Source organism: Phragmites australis, chromosome 2, assembly GCF_958298935.1.
Source record: "Phragmites australis chromosome 2, lpPhrAust1.1, whole genome shotgun sequence".
Classification (NCBI taxonomy): Eukaryota; Viridiplantae; Streptophyta; class Magnoliopsida; order Poales; family Poaceae; genus Phragmites; species Phragmites australis.
Genome location: NC_084922.1, coordinates 49,768,838 through 49,783,300, shown reverse-complemented (window position 1 = coordinate 49,783,300; position 14,463 = coordinate 49,768,838). Strand labels below are relative to the sequence as shown.

Here is a 14,463-nt window from a genome sequence, read left to right as displayed (position 1 = left end):
AAAATCCGGTTTCGGGGATCGGTAACCGCATTTTAAAATTGCAATTTTGTTGCCGCTCAATTGAAAACGAGGGCCGGGCAGGCAGCAGCCCTAGCCCCTAGGCAAGAAAACAAGGCAACAAGGAGCTGATCAACTTGACCACAGGTTGCTGTCATGGCAAGCTACTACTATACCAGGAAAACTTGGGCATTTTCTGTAGCCGGCCGATCGATCCCGAGGGAGGAAACAACAAAGGCTAGTAGATCCAACCTATGCCCATAGAAAATTGAAGAACCCTCTCTATATACTCGACTCCTCCCGGCTTTAGCCATGTAGCTCTCCTCGCTCTAGATTAATCTTCAGACATACTATATCATGTGCACTCAAGTCAGCACTGACACACATACAGAAAAGGACATGTACTAGCACATCGAAAGGTAAAATGGAATGTGGTGAGGTGTGAAAAGTAGCATGAAAAAATGGCAGGATAAATATGAGACCGACCCTCCCCCCTCTACTCTAGTGCCGGCAGTTGAGACTTTGAGAGCCGGAGAAGAGAACACTTCCTCCCTTGGCTGTAGTCTCTCTCGATCTACTGCTAAATTATTGAGCGCTACAAATCTGTGTTTTTGGTGCATGTGTGCATGCATGCAAGGTTAGTTGCTCGTCATCCATGTGGGGAGCGGCTCCAAGGGAGTGCACTGGTAGCTTTTATTCTGTGAGCAACACAGCTGGGGAGGTGGAGGAAGAGTTCTTGCAGCACCAACAGCGGCATAGCACCGCATCAAGCTGTTCCTTGGCAGCCCGCCAGCCGAGATGGGAAACGATGAGGGTGATCTCCAGCACATCACCGGCCCCTCGGAGCCGCCGCCTGCGAAGAAGAAGAGAAGCCTTCCAGGGACACCAGGTGCGCACGCACCAATTATTCTTAGTTTCTGCAGATGCTGAGATGCATATCTTATCCTTGATTTCTGTACTTGCATGAATCAAGGATAGATGATGCATATATACCATTTCAACTGAATTATCATACGTATGTTCTTGAGAAATTTAATTATATATGATGATAGCTTGGTGGACTACTGAATTCTTCTCGTTTAGTGTTCTCTGGCAATCCTGTGACTGCTATTATTGATAGCGAAGTCAATAATGACGGTAACTGTTTAGCAGTCTAAATCTCCCTTTCACCGAAGACTAGCATGATAAGATGACGACATACGTACTGCACATGGGAATATTTGAACATTATGAACTGTAGACTTGTTTGTGGAATTTTGAGATAGATATATCTAACACTGTTCAGAAAATTCTTGAATGCAAGTGACAAGCCTTCTTAGTAAAAATTAAATAAATTGTGTTTTCAGTTAACGTACTTTGTAGACAATGCAGCATACTCCCTGGAAAAAAATAAATTATGCAACGAGGTTGCAGTTTTAACTGACACTTTTCTAGCTAGATCCTACCTCCGTCTTGAAATAGATATCGTGCTAAAATATGTGTAGCCAAACTTTTAGAATTTTGACTATTAGTATACACATAACTATTAGAATTTAGCACATAAAAATGATGGTAATGAATTTGTCATGAAAAATAATTTAACATCTTCTAATTTTTATCAACTTTTATCAAGAGGTAGTTGTCAAAAAATAATAATCAAATATACCTGTTGAAGACCATATCGATATCCTAAACGATAAGTAAAAGAGAATAGGAGCAGTAATAGGTTTGTCATTAGTTCTTTTTCTACAGAAATAACTCAAGTGATGTTATCTCCTCAATTCAACTACAATATACGGTAGTAGTGCACGCTGCATAAATCCTAGCAATAAGTTATTCCTGCTACTTGAGAGCATGACTTCTTATATACAGTACCTAGTGTAGTGCTTGCTGAGCGTCGTCTTAACTAGTTCGATCCGTACCATGAACAACTTTGACGCGCGCATTGCCTTGCATTGCATGCATGCACCTGTACTGGCGATGTACCATGTGTACGTGACGAAGACCCGAGCGCTGAGGTGATCGCGCTGTCTCCCAAGACGCTGACGGCGACCAACCGGTTCGTGTGCGAGGTCTGCCACAAGGGGTTCCAGCGTGACCAGAACCTGCAGCTGCACCGGCGCGGGCACAACCTGCCGTGGAAGCTGCAGCAGCGCGCCGGCGGGGCGGGGGGCTCGGACGACGGCGCCGGCCTGCCAAGGAAGCGCGTGTACGTGTGCCCGGAGGCGTCGTGCGTGCACCACAACCCGGCGCGCGCGCTGGGGGACCTGACGGGGATCAAGAAGCACTACAGCCGCAAGCACGGAGAGAAGAAGTGGAAGTGCGAGCGCTGCGCCAAGCGCTACGCCGTGCACTCCGACTGGAAGGCGCACTCCAAGGTCTGCGGCACGCGCGAGTACAAGTGCGACTGCGGCACCGTCTTCTCCAGGTACGTTGCACCGCCTGGCTTCATCTGCAATTCTGCATCCATGCATCTATACATATGCCTAATTCATGCTTGAGCTTAGCTTAATTTTCTAGCTACCATAAGCTTAAATCCGTGGAAGTCACGACACGAATGGTTGAATAATCCTAGCTAGATTCCTGGGGAAGAACAAGGAGGATTTATTTTTTCTGCTACGGCCAAGCCCACCTCAAAGTCCGTGCGTGCCCGGACTCTTTCTTTTGACGACCAAACTGTACTCCAGCGCCATCACACGCTTGTGGAAACTTACCACTCAGAATGCGTACAGAACAATGCAGGCTGATCGAGTTGCACGTAGACCAGTGAAAGAGCTTGACACGGCGACATACACCAGCTGAGGAAATTAACCTTCTGAGACAAGAATGTGTTGGGATCTGAATACTTGTCACAGCCTGTGCATATTAGGTATGCACAATCGTACGTGGGGTTCAACTAGGCATCCGTGAATGTTTCCTAGCGGAGCGTGGGAAGAATCATCAGAGCATGTACGTGCATGGTCCCATTTGCGATTCATGCCATGATCAAGAGGCTTGCAAATACTGTTACTAGCTCCGTCCGTGCAGAGTACATGGTGTGCACTGGGCCTGACAACTGATCTGACCAATCGTGCACTTAGGTCCCAGTTTGTAATGCAGTATGCTACGGATGGATCTCACAGAAGTGCTTGCAAATACTGTTACTGATGCAGTATGTCCTTGGTTCGCAGGCGAGACAGCTTCGTGACGCACAGAGCATTCTGCGACGCCCTGGCCCAGGAGAACAAGAACCTGGCGCAACCCATGAACATGGCCACGGTGGCATCGGCCCTCCAGGGTGAAGCCCACCACCTCGCCCTGCCGCCCCAGCCCGACGACCTCGACGCCGAAGAAGATGCCGACGGCTTCGGGTTGGATACCAAGAGCCCGCAGCTCAGGATGCTCCCCGTCTCCGACGACGACGCTTCCGCCACCGCCAACCCGCTCCTGCCGCTCAGCATTGCCGGCTACATGCTCTCCAGCCACGGCGCAAGAACCGTGCCCTCGCCGTCGTCCTTTGGTGGAGACAAGCTAAACCAACTAGGCCTCGACGGGGCTGGTGATCCCGGTATGGGCTTCTCCCCGGGTTGCTCGGCGAGCATGTCAGCAACGGCGCTGCTGCAAAAGGCGGCCGAAATGAGCGCGACCACAAGCGGGTATGGCACGAGCTTCTCCACAATATTGCCTAGGCCCGACCGTCTCCCTGCCATGAGTCCACCGTTCGGGCAGTACGATGTGCTTCCGTTGGGCCAGACGCAGCCGGTCGGGTTCGACGTAGACTGGCAATTGCCGGGGCAGCTCTACGGCGGCAGTGCGCATGGCGTTGGCTCCATGACCAGGGTCATCGGATCGCTGATGCAGAGTGGGGAACAGATGGAGATGGAACACCGGCGGCTGGACGGCAAGCGCGTCGTGGATTACATGGGCATTGACGGCCAGAGGAGCTTCGATGGTGCAGGCCCGTTTGGACCTCACATGGGTCCATGGGCCTGAATAGCCCACTTGAAATGCCACGTGTTTTACAATGTTTCGATAGTTTGAATCTGAACGTGGTAACATTAGCATCAGGGCAGTGTGTACATTTTTTCCGAGTGCAGTTCATGTTAATGTTGTTTATGTTGTTTTAAGGATTTGATTGTCTGAATTTATTCAGTCAGATCTGATGGACATGTATAATCTTGAAAAGACATATGTTTGGTTGTTTGCATCTACGGTTGTCGGTTGTAACATATCACTACGGTGCAAATATACGACCTCATTCAAGTTAAGATTAAAACTTAATTAAAGCAGCATGGCTTAATAGATGCAGTCTTCAGCATCTACTTATACAGACGAATTTATTTGTTAGTCTCACAAAATAATCTTCATATAAATAATTAATACAAATCTCAACTTTTGTATTCACTCATGCAACCTCAGATTCGGTCAAACAAATAAAAAACTCAACTAAGCTGATTCAAATAGATATAAACAACCAAATAATTTTCTTTTTAATGAATATAATTCTATTTAAACTATTTCTACTCACCCTGCATAGACGGTGGCAAGGCCCCTCTTGCCACCGAACACGTCCTTTGTTCACTAGCATTTGCGGCACAATGGCTAACCAAAAAAAGGGATCCGATTCCAGAATAGCTGGGCCGGGCCGGGCCACTAAGAAAAGAAGATGAGGGATTCTTGTAACTTTAGTACTATCCGATTCCCAGGAAACCCTACCCCACAAATCACTCATATATGTGACGGCTTCCGCCCTCATCTCTGTCAATCCTCGGCTGCAGCCATGTAATCTCAGGTTTGTTCGTAAATCGTTGACATGTTGCTTGATGGTCCGGAAATCTTTCGTTTTTCTGCATTGTTCCTATTTTGTTTGAATTTGCTTCTTGTTTGCGTTTATCCTTCTGAGCCTGCCAAAATCTATGCGATTTATCATCTCTTGTTTGGTTTCGAAACGATTGGCTTCGGATCTTTTGCTTAGAAAAAACTGGTAATCGGCAAGACTTTACCCGGTTGATGTGATGATAACCTTTCATAGAGATACACATCTGTTGACTAAAATTCAGACTACAATTATCTGATCAACTCCCAAATCTTGTTTTGAAAGGGATTTGTTCTTCTCCATAAGCAAAACATCTTGGTTTCTTTTTTCCTGAATCTGAACAAATGCTGTGAGGCAGTTAGTAGGGGTCGTCTGTGCACAATAAGCCGATGATCTGGATGATAACAAAGGAAGGAAGCATGGCAATGTGTACGGAGATGAACACGGTCTGCATGTCTGCCTGCTGTGATGCCTTCGAGCTTTGATCTAGCGGACCTGGATTTGGCCTACACCTTTCTAGTAAAGTATGTGTTGGTGACATATGAACCAGTGGTTCTCGAATCTTGAGATCACGACAGCAGAGTGCCACGTGACGTTCTCCCTCGGGGATTATCTCCCCGAGGTCCGAAAAGATCAAGTTCCGGGAGAGGGGCTCGGAGTCATGAACAGTGGCCCCGAGCACCCGAGTTCCCGGATGATAAGAGAAGTCAGTTCCGAGAGAGAGTGCTAGGGACCGTGAACAGTGGCTTCCACGCACTCAAGTTCTCCGAGGACCCGAGCAATCAGTTCTGGGAGAGAGTGCTCGGGGCAGTGAATAGTGGCCCCCGAGCACCCAAGTTCCCCGAGGACCCAAGCAGTCAAGTTCCGGGAGAGAGTGCTCGGGGCCGTGAACAATAGTCCCCGAGCACCCAAGTTCTCCGAGGACCAAGAGAAGGCATATCTGGGAGAGAGTGCTCGGGGCTGCGAACTATAGTCCTCGAGCACTCACAGTTCCTCGAGGGCCTAAGAAGTCCTTCGCCGGTGGTCCCCACATGGGCTCAGCGGTGAGGTGTTAACTGGTGAGAGGCACGATGCTGCATTTAAAAGGGCGCGTGGCCTGTCACTTCCAACCACTCCCCACGCGCTTGCTGTCAGTCCCTGCCACGGTCTGGTAGGGAGGCGTGGGGACATTTAATGCACAGAATAACGTCGCAGGGTTCGAGGCACAACGCTTGCCGCCCTGCTATGTCAGGCTTGCTCTGACCGGGCGGGCACGCGGGGCTGCTCGGTGGCTGTCCGGTGGGCTCTCCCCGTTGCTCCCGCTGAAAAGCGGAATAATGACGACGAAGACTGGACGGGGGCGCGTTTTTAACCCTCCCCGTCACCTCACGCAGCAGCCCATGATGGTTACTTTCCATTTATGGCGCCTTGGAACTTGCGCCAATCCTTTTTGGGCATGTCACCAGCCCCGACGGGTATAAAGGAGGGGCGGGCTCCCCAGAGTGAAGGAGGAGTCTTACCGAACACACGAGAAGAGTCTTTTAGAAGACGGCGAACTAAGATTGGACAGAGCACATCGGACGAACTCCGGTCGACGACGACGGAAGAAGCACGAAGCTCTAGACTTAGACAAATATTCTTGTAACATAGCAGATCCTCAGAGAGACATTCTCAGAGCATTTATAGCATACACACAGGAGTAGGGTGTTAAGCTCAGTGTGGCCCAAACCTGTCTAAAAATCCCTGAGCATTTACTTCCTCCTGCATCCGATCATTCCACCCCACCTGTATCTCATTTACTCCCATTTATTTCACATACGAGGCAGGTTCAGAATCATCCCCCTGGCCAAATCTCAAAGGGGTCCCTCCGGATCCCTGCTTGAGGACTTCACCCTCCGACAGCATGGCTAAAATATAACCTACTGTGACCTCACACCAATCATGCACATGATCAGTGAATATAGTGAATGTTGTCGGACTTCATCTCACGCGACCTTAGCGTCTCGAGGGAGGAGTTTATTGTCCAGAAATTCTACCCCGACAACTTCCTTATCTGTTGTGTATCTCTGGAGGCGCGCAACATCATGCCTTGGACTCGCCTGGCTCACGCCTCAGGCGCCTCCTTGCAGTACAGGCTCGTTATCTCCCTCAGGGGTATCCCTCCCCACGCCAGGTCTGCTTCAACGGCCCAGCTCCTCAACCACCATTGCTGGGTGGAGTGTCTGGCGGGCGGCGACCTGGCGGCGCAGGCCGATTTAGCCGACCTTCAAGTTGTGGCTTGGACCGATGCACCTGGGTCCATTCCCAGCAGCGCGACTCTGGAGATCATCGAGCCCTGAGAGCCCATTCTCTACGACGATCCCAGCATGCAGATGCTCTTTGGTAATCTTCCATCTTATGTCACGGAAGCACGTAGTCTGAGATACGACATCTCTATCCGGTCTCTCTCAGCGGTGGAATTCAAAATGCCTTCTTCCTCTGGAAGCGACGAAGCTGCTTCCTCTGGTGATGAGGACGGCCTTGCCAGCGGATTCGGCCACGATGGTCTCCCTCACGGCTGGCGGCCATCCCACATGGTTTCCCCGTTCGCTGCGGCAGGGGCTGCTCGTTCACCGGGATCCTACCCCCCTCCTCGACTTCCGTGTGTCTCCGCTTTGGTTCTTTCCAGGACACGCCGCTCGATGAGGCCCCAGGTCACATGATATCATCTCCTGCCCACGTCTCCACGCCCCCTCCTTTCGGTGCGTTGTAGGCTACTGTTCTGGACCTGGCTGCTAGCCTCGCCCCAGCACGTGACTCCGGGTAGCTGCGGAGCTATGACCCCATGACGGACGAGCTCCACACCCGTGACCAGCCCTCTGCCCGAGACGTGTCTAAGCCGGTGCTCCTATTCTACTCACGTAGGAGACATCTTTCCAAGGCTTTTGCGCTCTCCTCGAGTCCCGGGGCTGCCCCCCCCCCCTCGCTCAGGCTCTAGCCTTCCTACCGCGCGTGGCTCCTCTTCCTCCCCGCCGACCCCACAACACTCCCCTATCTTGGGCCATGCCTCAGTGGGCTGCGTTAGCTGCTCCACCGCCGCCCCTCACTCTTGGGCTCCGCGCGGCCGCTCGGCAGACACACCTCGCGCCGTCTGCGTTGTCGGACGCCCAGCAGTAATGCCAAGTCCATCTGTCTTGCTGCTTCAGCATTTCCTGATAAGGGATGCGACCCCACAACCTCGTCTGTCATTTTATCACAGGCATCATCGTCCGGGGCGGTGGTTCAGACCTTCCTTCAACGGCTCACCGGGGAGATTCCCACTCCGCTGGCTGCAGTCTCCCTCAACAGCTGCTCTTCGCATCGCCCCCCTTCTGTTACCAGGAGGAGCGCCAGGCTGGCTTCGCAACCGCTTTCTCAGATCCGGCCGTCCAAAAGGGGGCAAGCCTTGCTCATGCGTCGACTCGGCTTGGTCAGTGACCTTGATGCGATCACACCTCAGCTTCAACAAGACTACCTTCATCTCTTCGACCAACCACTCTCGGAGCAGCACATGCGCACCATCCGAGACCTCTTCCCGATCTAGGAGCTACCGATGGCGACCGATATCCAAGCCGATGGCTCACCGATCTGACTTGTCAAGCATCTGGTCCGAGTTGTAGTGGGTTTCATGGACTGCTTCAACATTTTGAGCTGGAACGTCCGAGGGCTAAACTCTAAAGCCCGTCGCGGTGTAGTTCATTCCTTAGTTTCCGACGTCAACGCTTCGATCGTGTGTCTGCAAGAAAAGAAGCTTTCCAATGTTTCACCTTACTTAATCAGCGAGATTTGTGGCCCTTCTTTCACCTCTTACTCGCTTTTGCTGCCAGTGGAACCAGACGGGGCGTGATCGTGGCTTGTCGTTCGCCTTTTACAGTTTCCGTTGCCCAGGTGTTGCAATTCTCTATTAATGTTACAGTCACCGCGCCAATGATAGACTCCTTCCATTTGTCTGTTGTCTACGAGCCTCTAGACGGTCGCTGCATGGAGCCCTTCTTAGCCGAGCTGGTCAGTGCTCGGGCCCTTTTGCCTGGACCGTGGCTACTAATCGGCAACTTTAACCTCATTTCATCCACGGCTGAGAAGAACAACGCTAACATTAACAAGAGATCCTTAGCGTCGTTCCAGCGCTTCACGTGGTCCAACGAGCAGGCCTCCCCAACTCTTGTCAGGCTGGATAGGGCGCTCACCTCTTCAGAATGGGATGCCTTATTTCCGGACTGTATGCTGCAAGCTCTGTCGTCTGATTCCTCCGATCACTGCCCGCTTCTCCTTACCTCCTCCGTCTCTTCCCGACGCAGACGTCGTTTCCACTTTGAGTCCTTTTGGACTAAGCAGTCGGGCTTCCTTGAGGTCGCCCGCCTTGGTATCTTGCTCTGGCGCATGGCAAGGACCCTGCAGAGCTGGAGCAGTAAAATGATCGGTAATCTCCGGGAGCAACTGCTCATCGCCAGGGAAGTGATCCTCCAGCTTGACTTTGCGCAGGACTTCAGGACATTGTCTCCCCCGGAGGTCATCCTCTGTAAGCATCTCAAGCGTATTCCCCTCGGCCTTGCCTCCCTCGAGCGCTCCATCGCGCGGTGCTTCTCCCGACTGGCCTAGATCAAGGACGGCTACGCCAACTCAAGACTGTTCCATTCCTTTGCCAGCTTTAGATCGTGGAAGAATAGCATCCTTTCGCTCTCTTCTCACGCTGGGTCCGTCTCCTCGCACTCTGACATGGAAGCACTGTTGTACAAACACTTCGTCTCCGTGCTCGGCGATGCCTCCACAAGGGCTCATTCCATGGAGTTGAGCGAGCTGGGTCTCTCCCTCTTGGACCTTCAGTTCCTTGATTCTCCGTTCTATGAGTCGGAGATCTTCCAGGCCATTAAGCATCTTCCGCTCAATAAGGCTCTTGGGCCCAACGGCTTCACGACGGAATTCTACTAGGCGGCTTGGCCGATCATTAAAGGCGACCTCACCTTTGCCATCGACGCTTTCTATCAGGGCGATCATCGTGGGCTCCAAGGGCTAAACAGCGCCTTCGTAACTCTGCTGCCTAAGAGAGCAGGGGCTGCCTTGCCTTCCGATTTTTAGCCTATCAATCTTATTCACAGCTTCGGCAAAATCGTCACTAAGCTCATGGCGATCCGCCTCTCTCCAAAGCTAAAAGACCTGATATCTAACAGCTAAAGCGCCTTCATCGCTAGGAGGTCGATTCGCAATAACTTCAAGTTGGTTCATTCGACTGCTCGAGTCCTCAAACATTCAAAGATCCCGAAGATCCTCTTCAAGGTGGACATTTCCAAGGCCTTCAATTCTGTTAATTGGTCCTTCCTCCTAGAGGTCCTCAGCGTTAGGGGTTTCGGCCACCATTGGTGTGGCTTGTTCGAAGCCATTTTAGGCTCTTCGTCATCTCAGATTTTGCTAAACTCCTTCCCTGGCCCCAGGATTTTCCACACCAGGGGGCTGCGGCAAGGAGACTCCCTTTCCCCATTCCTCTTCGTCATGGTTATGGACGTCCTCACTCAGATTCTCACTAAGGCGGGGGAGGCGGACGTGATCGCTCCCACGGGACATCGCTCTATCTTGCACCGGTGCTCCTTGTACGCTGACGATGTCGTGATCTTCCTCTCCCCTACTCGCTAGGACATTGCCGCCCATCTGAAAATACTGCACTTCTTCGGTTTGTGCTCTGGCTTGCTGACAAACCTGAGCAAGTGTGCGGCGATGCCAATTTCTTGCTCTGACGCCGACATCAGCATCATCAGGGATCTCCTGCCTTGCGACTTGGCCTCCTCCCCCATCTCATACCTCGGAGTGCCTCTCACCCCTGGGCGTCTGCGTTGTTGTCATCTTCAGCCTCTGATCGACAGAGTCGCTTCCAAATTACCAGCTTGGCAAGCTGAGCTTATTTCTAGGTCGGGGCGAGTCATCCTAGAGCGGGCGATCTTGTCCGCTTCTCCTATTCACACCCTGATGTCCATCGCCATACCTTCTTGGGTTGTCAAGGAGATCAATAAGATTCGAAAGGCATTTCTTTGGACCAGTGAACGAGCTCTGTTCAGGGGACGCTGTGCCCTATTCTGCCCGCGTGTCTGCAGGCCGACTTGCTACGACGGCTTGAGAATTACGGACCTCCGGATGGCTGACATTGCGCTTCGCCTTCGATGGCTATGGTGGCAAATGGGGACTCCGCCTAGACCCTGAGCCGCCCTTCCTCTGCGCCATGAGCGCGCTGTCCAAGCCCTCTTCGACGCTTCGGTCACCTTTGTTGTTAGCAATGGGAACGCAACTTTGTTCTGGAAAGATGCATGGCTTGACGGCCGCTCAATCCAAGCCTTAGCTCCGAACCTCTTACTCTGTGTCTCTGCTGCTTGCAGACATCGCAGGACCGTCCGTGAGGCTTTGTCCGATCATCGGTGGATTTAGGATATCACTAGCTCCTTATCCTTCCCCGCATTATCTCAATTCCTTGCACTCGGCTGCAGCTGGTTATTCTCACTGGGGAGGATGATCGTGCCATTTGGAAATGGAACTCAGGTGGTGTATACACTACTCAATCGACGTACAAAGTCCTCTTCCATGGATCCACGCGGTTCGCTGTCGGTTCTCTTCTTTGGAAAGTTTGGGCGCCAGCAAAAGTGAAGTTTTTCGGTTGGCTCGGGATGCATGACCGTTTGTGGACCGCCGCTTGTCGGAAATGCTTTGGTCTGCAGTTGGACGATCTTTGCACCCATTGTTCACAGGGTTCCGAGACTGTGGACCATCTTCTCCTTCACTGCGTGCTGGCCCGTGACCTTTGGTGGCGGGTGCTGGGGACCTCAACCTCGTCCGACGAGCTTGTTTTCTTCGGCTGGTGGGCCAGTCTGCGTGCTCGCGTCGCCAACAACCTTAGGAAAGGTCTCAACTCCCTAATTCTCCTCACGGCTAGCGTATGACTATCGCATAAGGATATCATCTTCTATGGACGCCGTGCCTCCTCCGACGCCCTTGCAGCTAAGATTTGGGAGGACACTGCTTGTTGGTGTGCGGCCGGAGCTACGAATCTGGCCGCCCTCTGCGTCCAGCTACACACCTTCGGCTCAGTGTTCTAAGACCGGCTGCTCTGTCTCGTCGCCACCGGTAGTTTCTTGATTAGTTTCTGACCGCCAGAGCTTTGTATTTCTCTTTGTTCCGTTTCTTTCTTTTGACCGTTTGCGGTTGTGGTATATCTTAAACTTTATTTATTCTCCTTAATTCAATGGTGCGTAGCTCTCCTGCGTATTGGAGAAAAAAATTTATCCATTTATTTTCTAAAAATATTTTCAGCTCTCGCATGTGCAAGGCTTGATGGACTAGTGAATCATAATACAGACTTATGTGGTACCATATCTTCTTACCTGCAGTTGCTGGTACAAGCAGGCTTGATGGACTTTGCTAAGAACGTCAGAGGGCCGAAGTATCCTGACTTTGAGCCATTCTCAGCCATACTATTTAAAAGATAGGCACTTACCGATCACCACAGTAATTTGTCGTACATTAATTTTCGGTACAATATTTTACTATAGTATTTCCTGACCGCAAATCCCTATTCACGCAGCTCCATATTACTGTTCTTCTCTGACTTTGCTCTTGCGAAATGAGAGGATCCGGTTCCAAGCAGCTTTGCCTTTCCCATCAACCTGATGAGTTTGCGAAGCATCCAAATATTGCCGGCGTTCTTCCACGCCAAGTCAAGGCGAGGGAGGGGGGGGGGGGGGGCGGGGCGCTGGACAGCGACACACACTCTATAGCTACTCAGAATCTGAGGCAGGTGCTTCTAGAAGCAAAGAAAAAAGAAAAAGAAAGCAGGAAGAATCAGATCACCTTCTAGCGTTGTGCCTCTGTCCCATTCAGGCGAATTTCCGGTCAAAAATGTAATAATCGAACAGCGAGTGCACTACAACTCATAAACAAGATGCCAATGTGCATGCAATATATGTATGTGGGTGACCAGTGAGGGGCCTCGCACTCCAATTGCGTTCGCCTCTCCGTTTCCTACTGTAGTAAGCGATGGAGAAGGACAAGAACCAGCAGCAGAGGCACCACTTCGTCCTCGTGCACGGCCTCTGCCACGGCGCGTGGTGCTGGTACAAGGTGGCCACCGTGCTCCAGTCCGCGGGGCACCGCGTCACCGCGCTCGACCTGGTCGCGTGCGGCGCCAGCGCCGTGCGCGCTGAGGAGGTGCGCTCGTTCGAGGAGTTCTCCCGGCCGCTGCTCGACGCCGTGGCCAACGTGCCGCCGGGGGAGAAGGTCGTCCTCGTCGGGCACAGCTTCGGCGGGCACAACATTTCGCTCGCCATGGAGAGATACCCGGACAAGGTCGCCGTCGCCGTGTTCGTCTCGGCGGCCATGCCCACCGTCGGTCGGCCCATGTCCGACCTGTTGGAACAGGTTTGTACTCCTAAGTATATATGCAATCGATCGATCATTCGTTTGTCGTGTATCAAGAACCAACACGATCCTTTTTTCTGATGACAACCCACGTATATTAGAACCTGAAAGCGAGTTCTACGACGGAATTCTTTCTGGATAGCACATTTGGGATCGTCGAGAACGACTCGGGGAATCCGGTGCAGACATTTCTACTGGGCCCGGAGTTCTTGTCACGGAACATGTATCAGCTCAGCCCCCCCGAGGTACTAACACAGCTACTACGTGCTGTCCAGTTTCAGCTATGAACGGTGCTGATTAGTTGGTGCGGCGACTACTTATGCATCGAATCAAACTGCAGGATCTGACACTTGCAAGGATGCTGGTTAGGCCGGCGCAGATGCACCGCACGGACAACGCGATGATCGGGGAGAACGTTCTGACGGAGGGCAAGTACGGGGCGGTGAGCCGCGTGTTCGTCATCGCCGACGAAGACAAGACGTGGCCGGCGGGGGACCAGCGGCGGGTGGCGGCCTCCTGCGGCCCCGGCGTGGAGGTGAGGGTCATCGAGGGAGCTGATCACATGCCAATGTTGTGCAAACCAGTGGAGCTCTCTCAGCTGATCATGGAGGTGGCTGAGAAGTACAGCTGAGGAAACGTACGTCTGTTGTTGCTCGCTGGGAGACACCCCAAAGTTACTGATCAAACAAGAATGATGCATGTGTGATAAGCCCGTTCGGAGCTGCCGCGCCATTGTATCGTGAAAGTAGAAGCACTCATATATATATAGCGAAGTGTTCTTGTTCGGAAACCTATCGTTTGTAGCAGATCCGGTGTATAGTTTGGGGTTTTCTAAATCTCACTTAGCGTTTTAAGGGCTTCAACACATGAATTTTGATGGCTTAGATTTGTGCTTGGGGATGGTGGTGTATGAGAAAAGAAATTTTCAAGTGTCTTAAGGCCTTCTAAGGGCATGATTGTCTTTTATTATGATTGTGGATTCTATCTTTTAAAATTATAATCGAAAATAAACATATTGATTTTACAATACAGATTCCACAATTTGAGACAGGGTTATGCCACACTTATAATTTAGAAAAATGTTACTTCTATCATATTATAATACATATTTATCCACCGTTATCATTACAAGCATAATGTTTGGTCTCTCCTCTCTCTCTTCGTTTCCTCTCCGGCATTTTGACGAGGACTCCTTCAGCGCAAGCCCCGGATGGCCTCCTTCAGCGCCTCCACCCCGGCCCCAAGCACCTCACCGGCGAAATCGAGCACAAAGGTCCGCACCTTAGGAACCTTGGGGTGCT

The 14,463-nt window shown here is 51.6% G+C and overlaps 1 protein-coding gene, 2 non-coding genes and 1 pseudogene across 4 annotated transcripts; all 4 read left to right on the top strand.

Moving 5' to 3' along the window:
* Positions 1–257: 257 nt before the first annotated feature.
* LOC133909551 (zinc finger protein GAI-ASSOCIATED FACTOR 1-like) lies at positions 258–4,082 on the top strand (annotated as a pseudogene).
* An 878-nt stretch (positions 4,083–4,960) lies between these two features.
* Positions 4,961–5,036, top strand: LOC133910365 (small nucleolar RNA Z155). The gene has a single exon (XR_009908533.1). It is a non-coding gene; the product is annotated as a small nucleolar RNA Z155 (small nucleolar RNA).
* Positions 5,037–5,177: 141 nt separating this feature from the next.
* On the top strand, positions 5,178–5,285 carry LOC133910376 (small nucleolar RNA snoR100). The gene has a single exon (XR_009908543.1). It is a non-coding gene; the product is annotated as a small nucleolar RNA snoR100 (small nucleolar RNA).
* Positions 5,286–12,706: 7,421 nt separating this feature from the next.
* LOC133909550 (probable esterase PIR7A) lies at positions 12,707–14,184 on the top strand. Of its 2 annotated transcripts, none has more exons than XM_062352024.1 (3): positions 12,707–13,162; positions 13,264–13,407; positions 13,532–14,184. In XM_062352024.1, exons 1-3 carry the CDS (start codon positions 12,782–12,784, stop codon positions 13,718–13,720), a joined length of 714 nt encoding a protein of 237 aa, XP_062208008.1. In that variant the 5' UTR covers positions 12,707–12,781; the 3' UTR covers positions 13,721–14,184. The 2 variants fall into 2 exon arrangements, with proteins under 2 accessions (XP_062208008.1, XP_062208007.1); XM_062352023.1 differs by having other exon boundaries at positions 12,711–13,162; positions 13,503–14,184.
* The last annotated feature ends 279 nt before the right edge of the window (positions 14,185–14,463 follow it).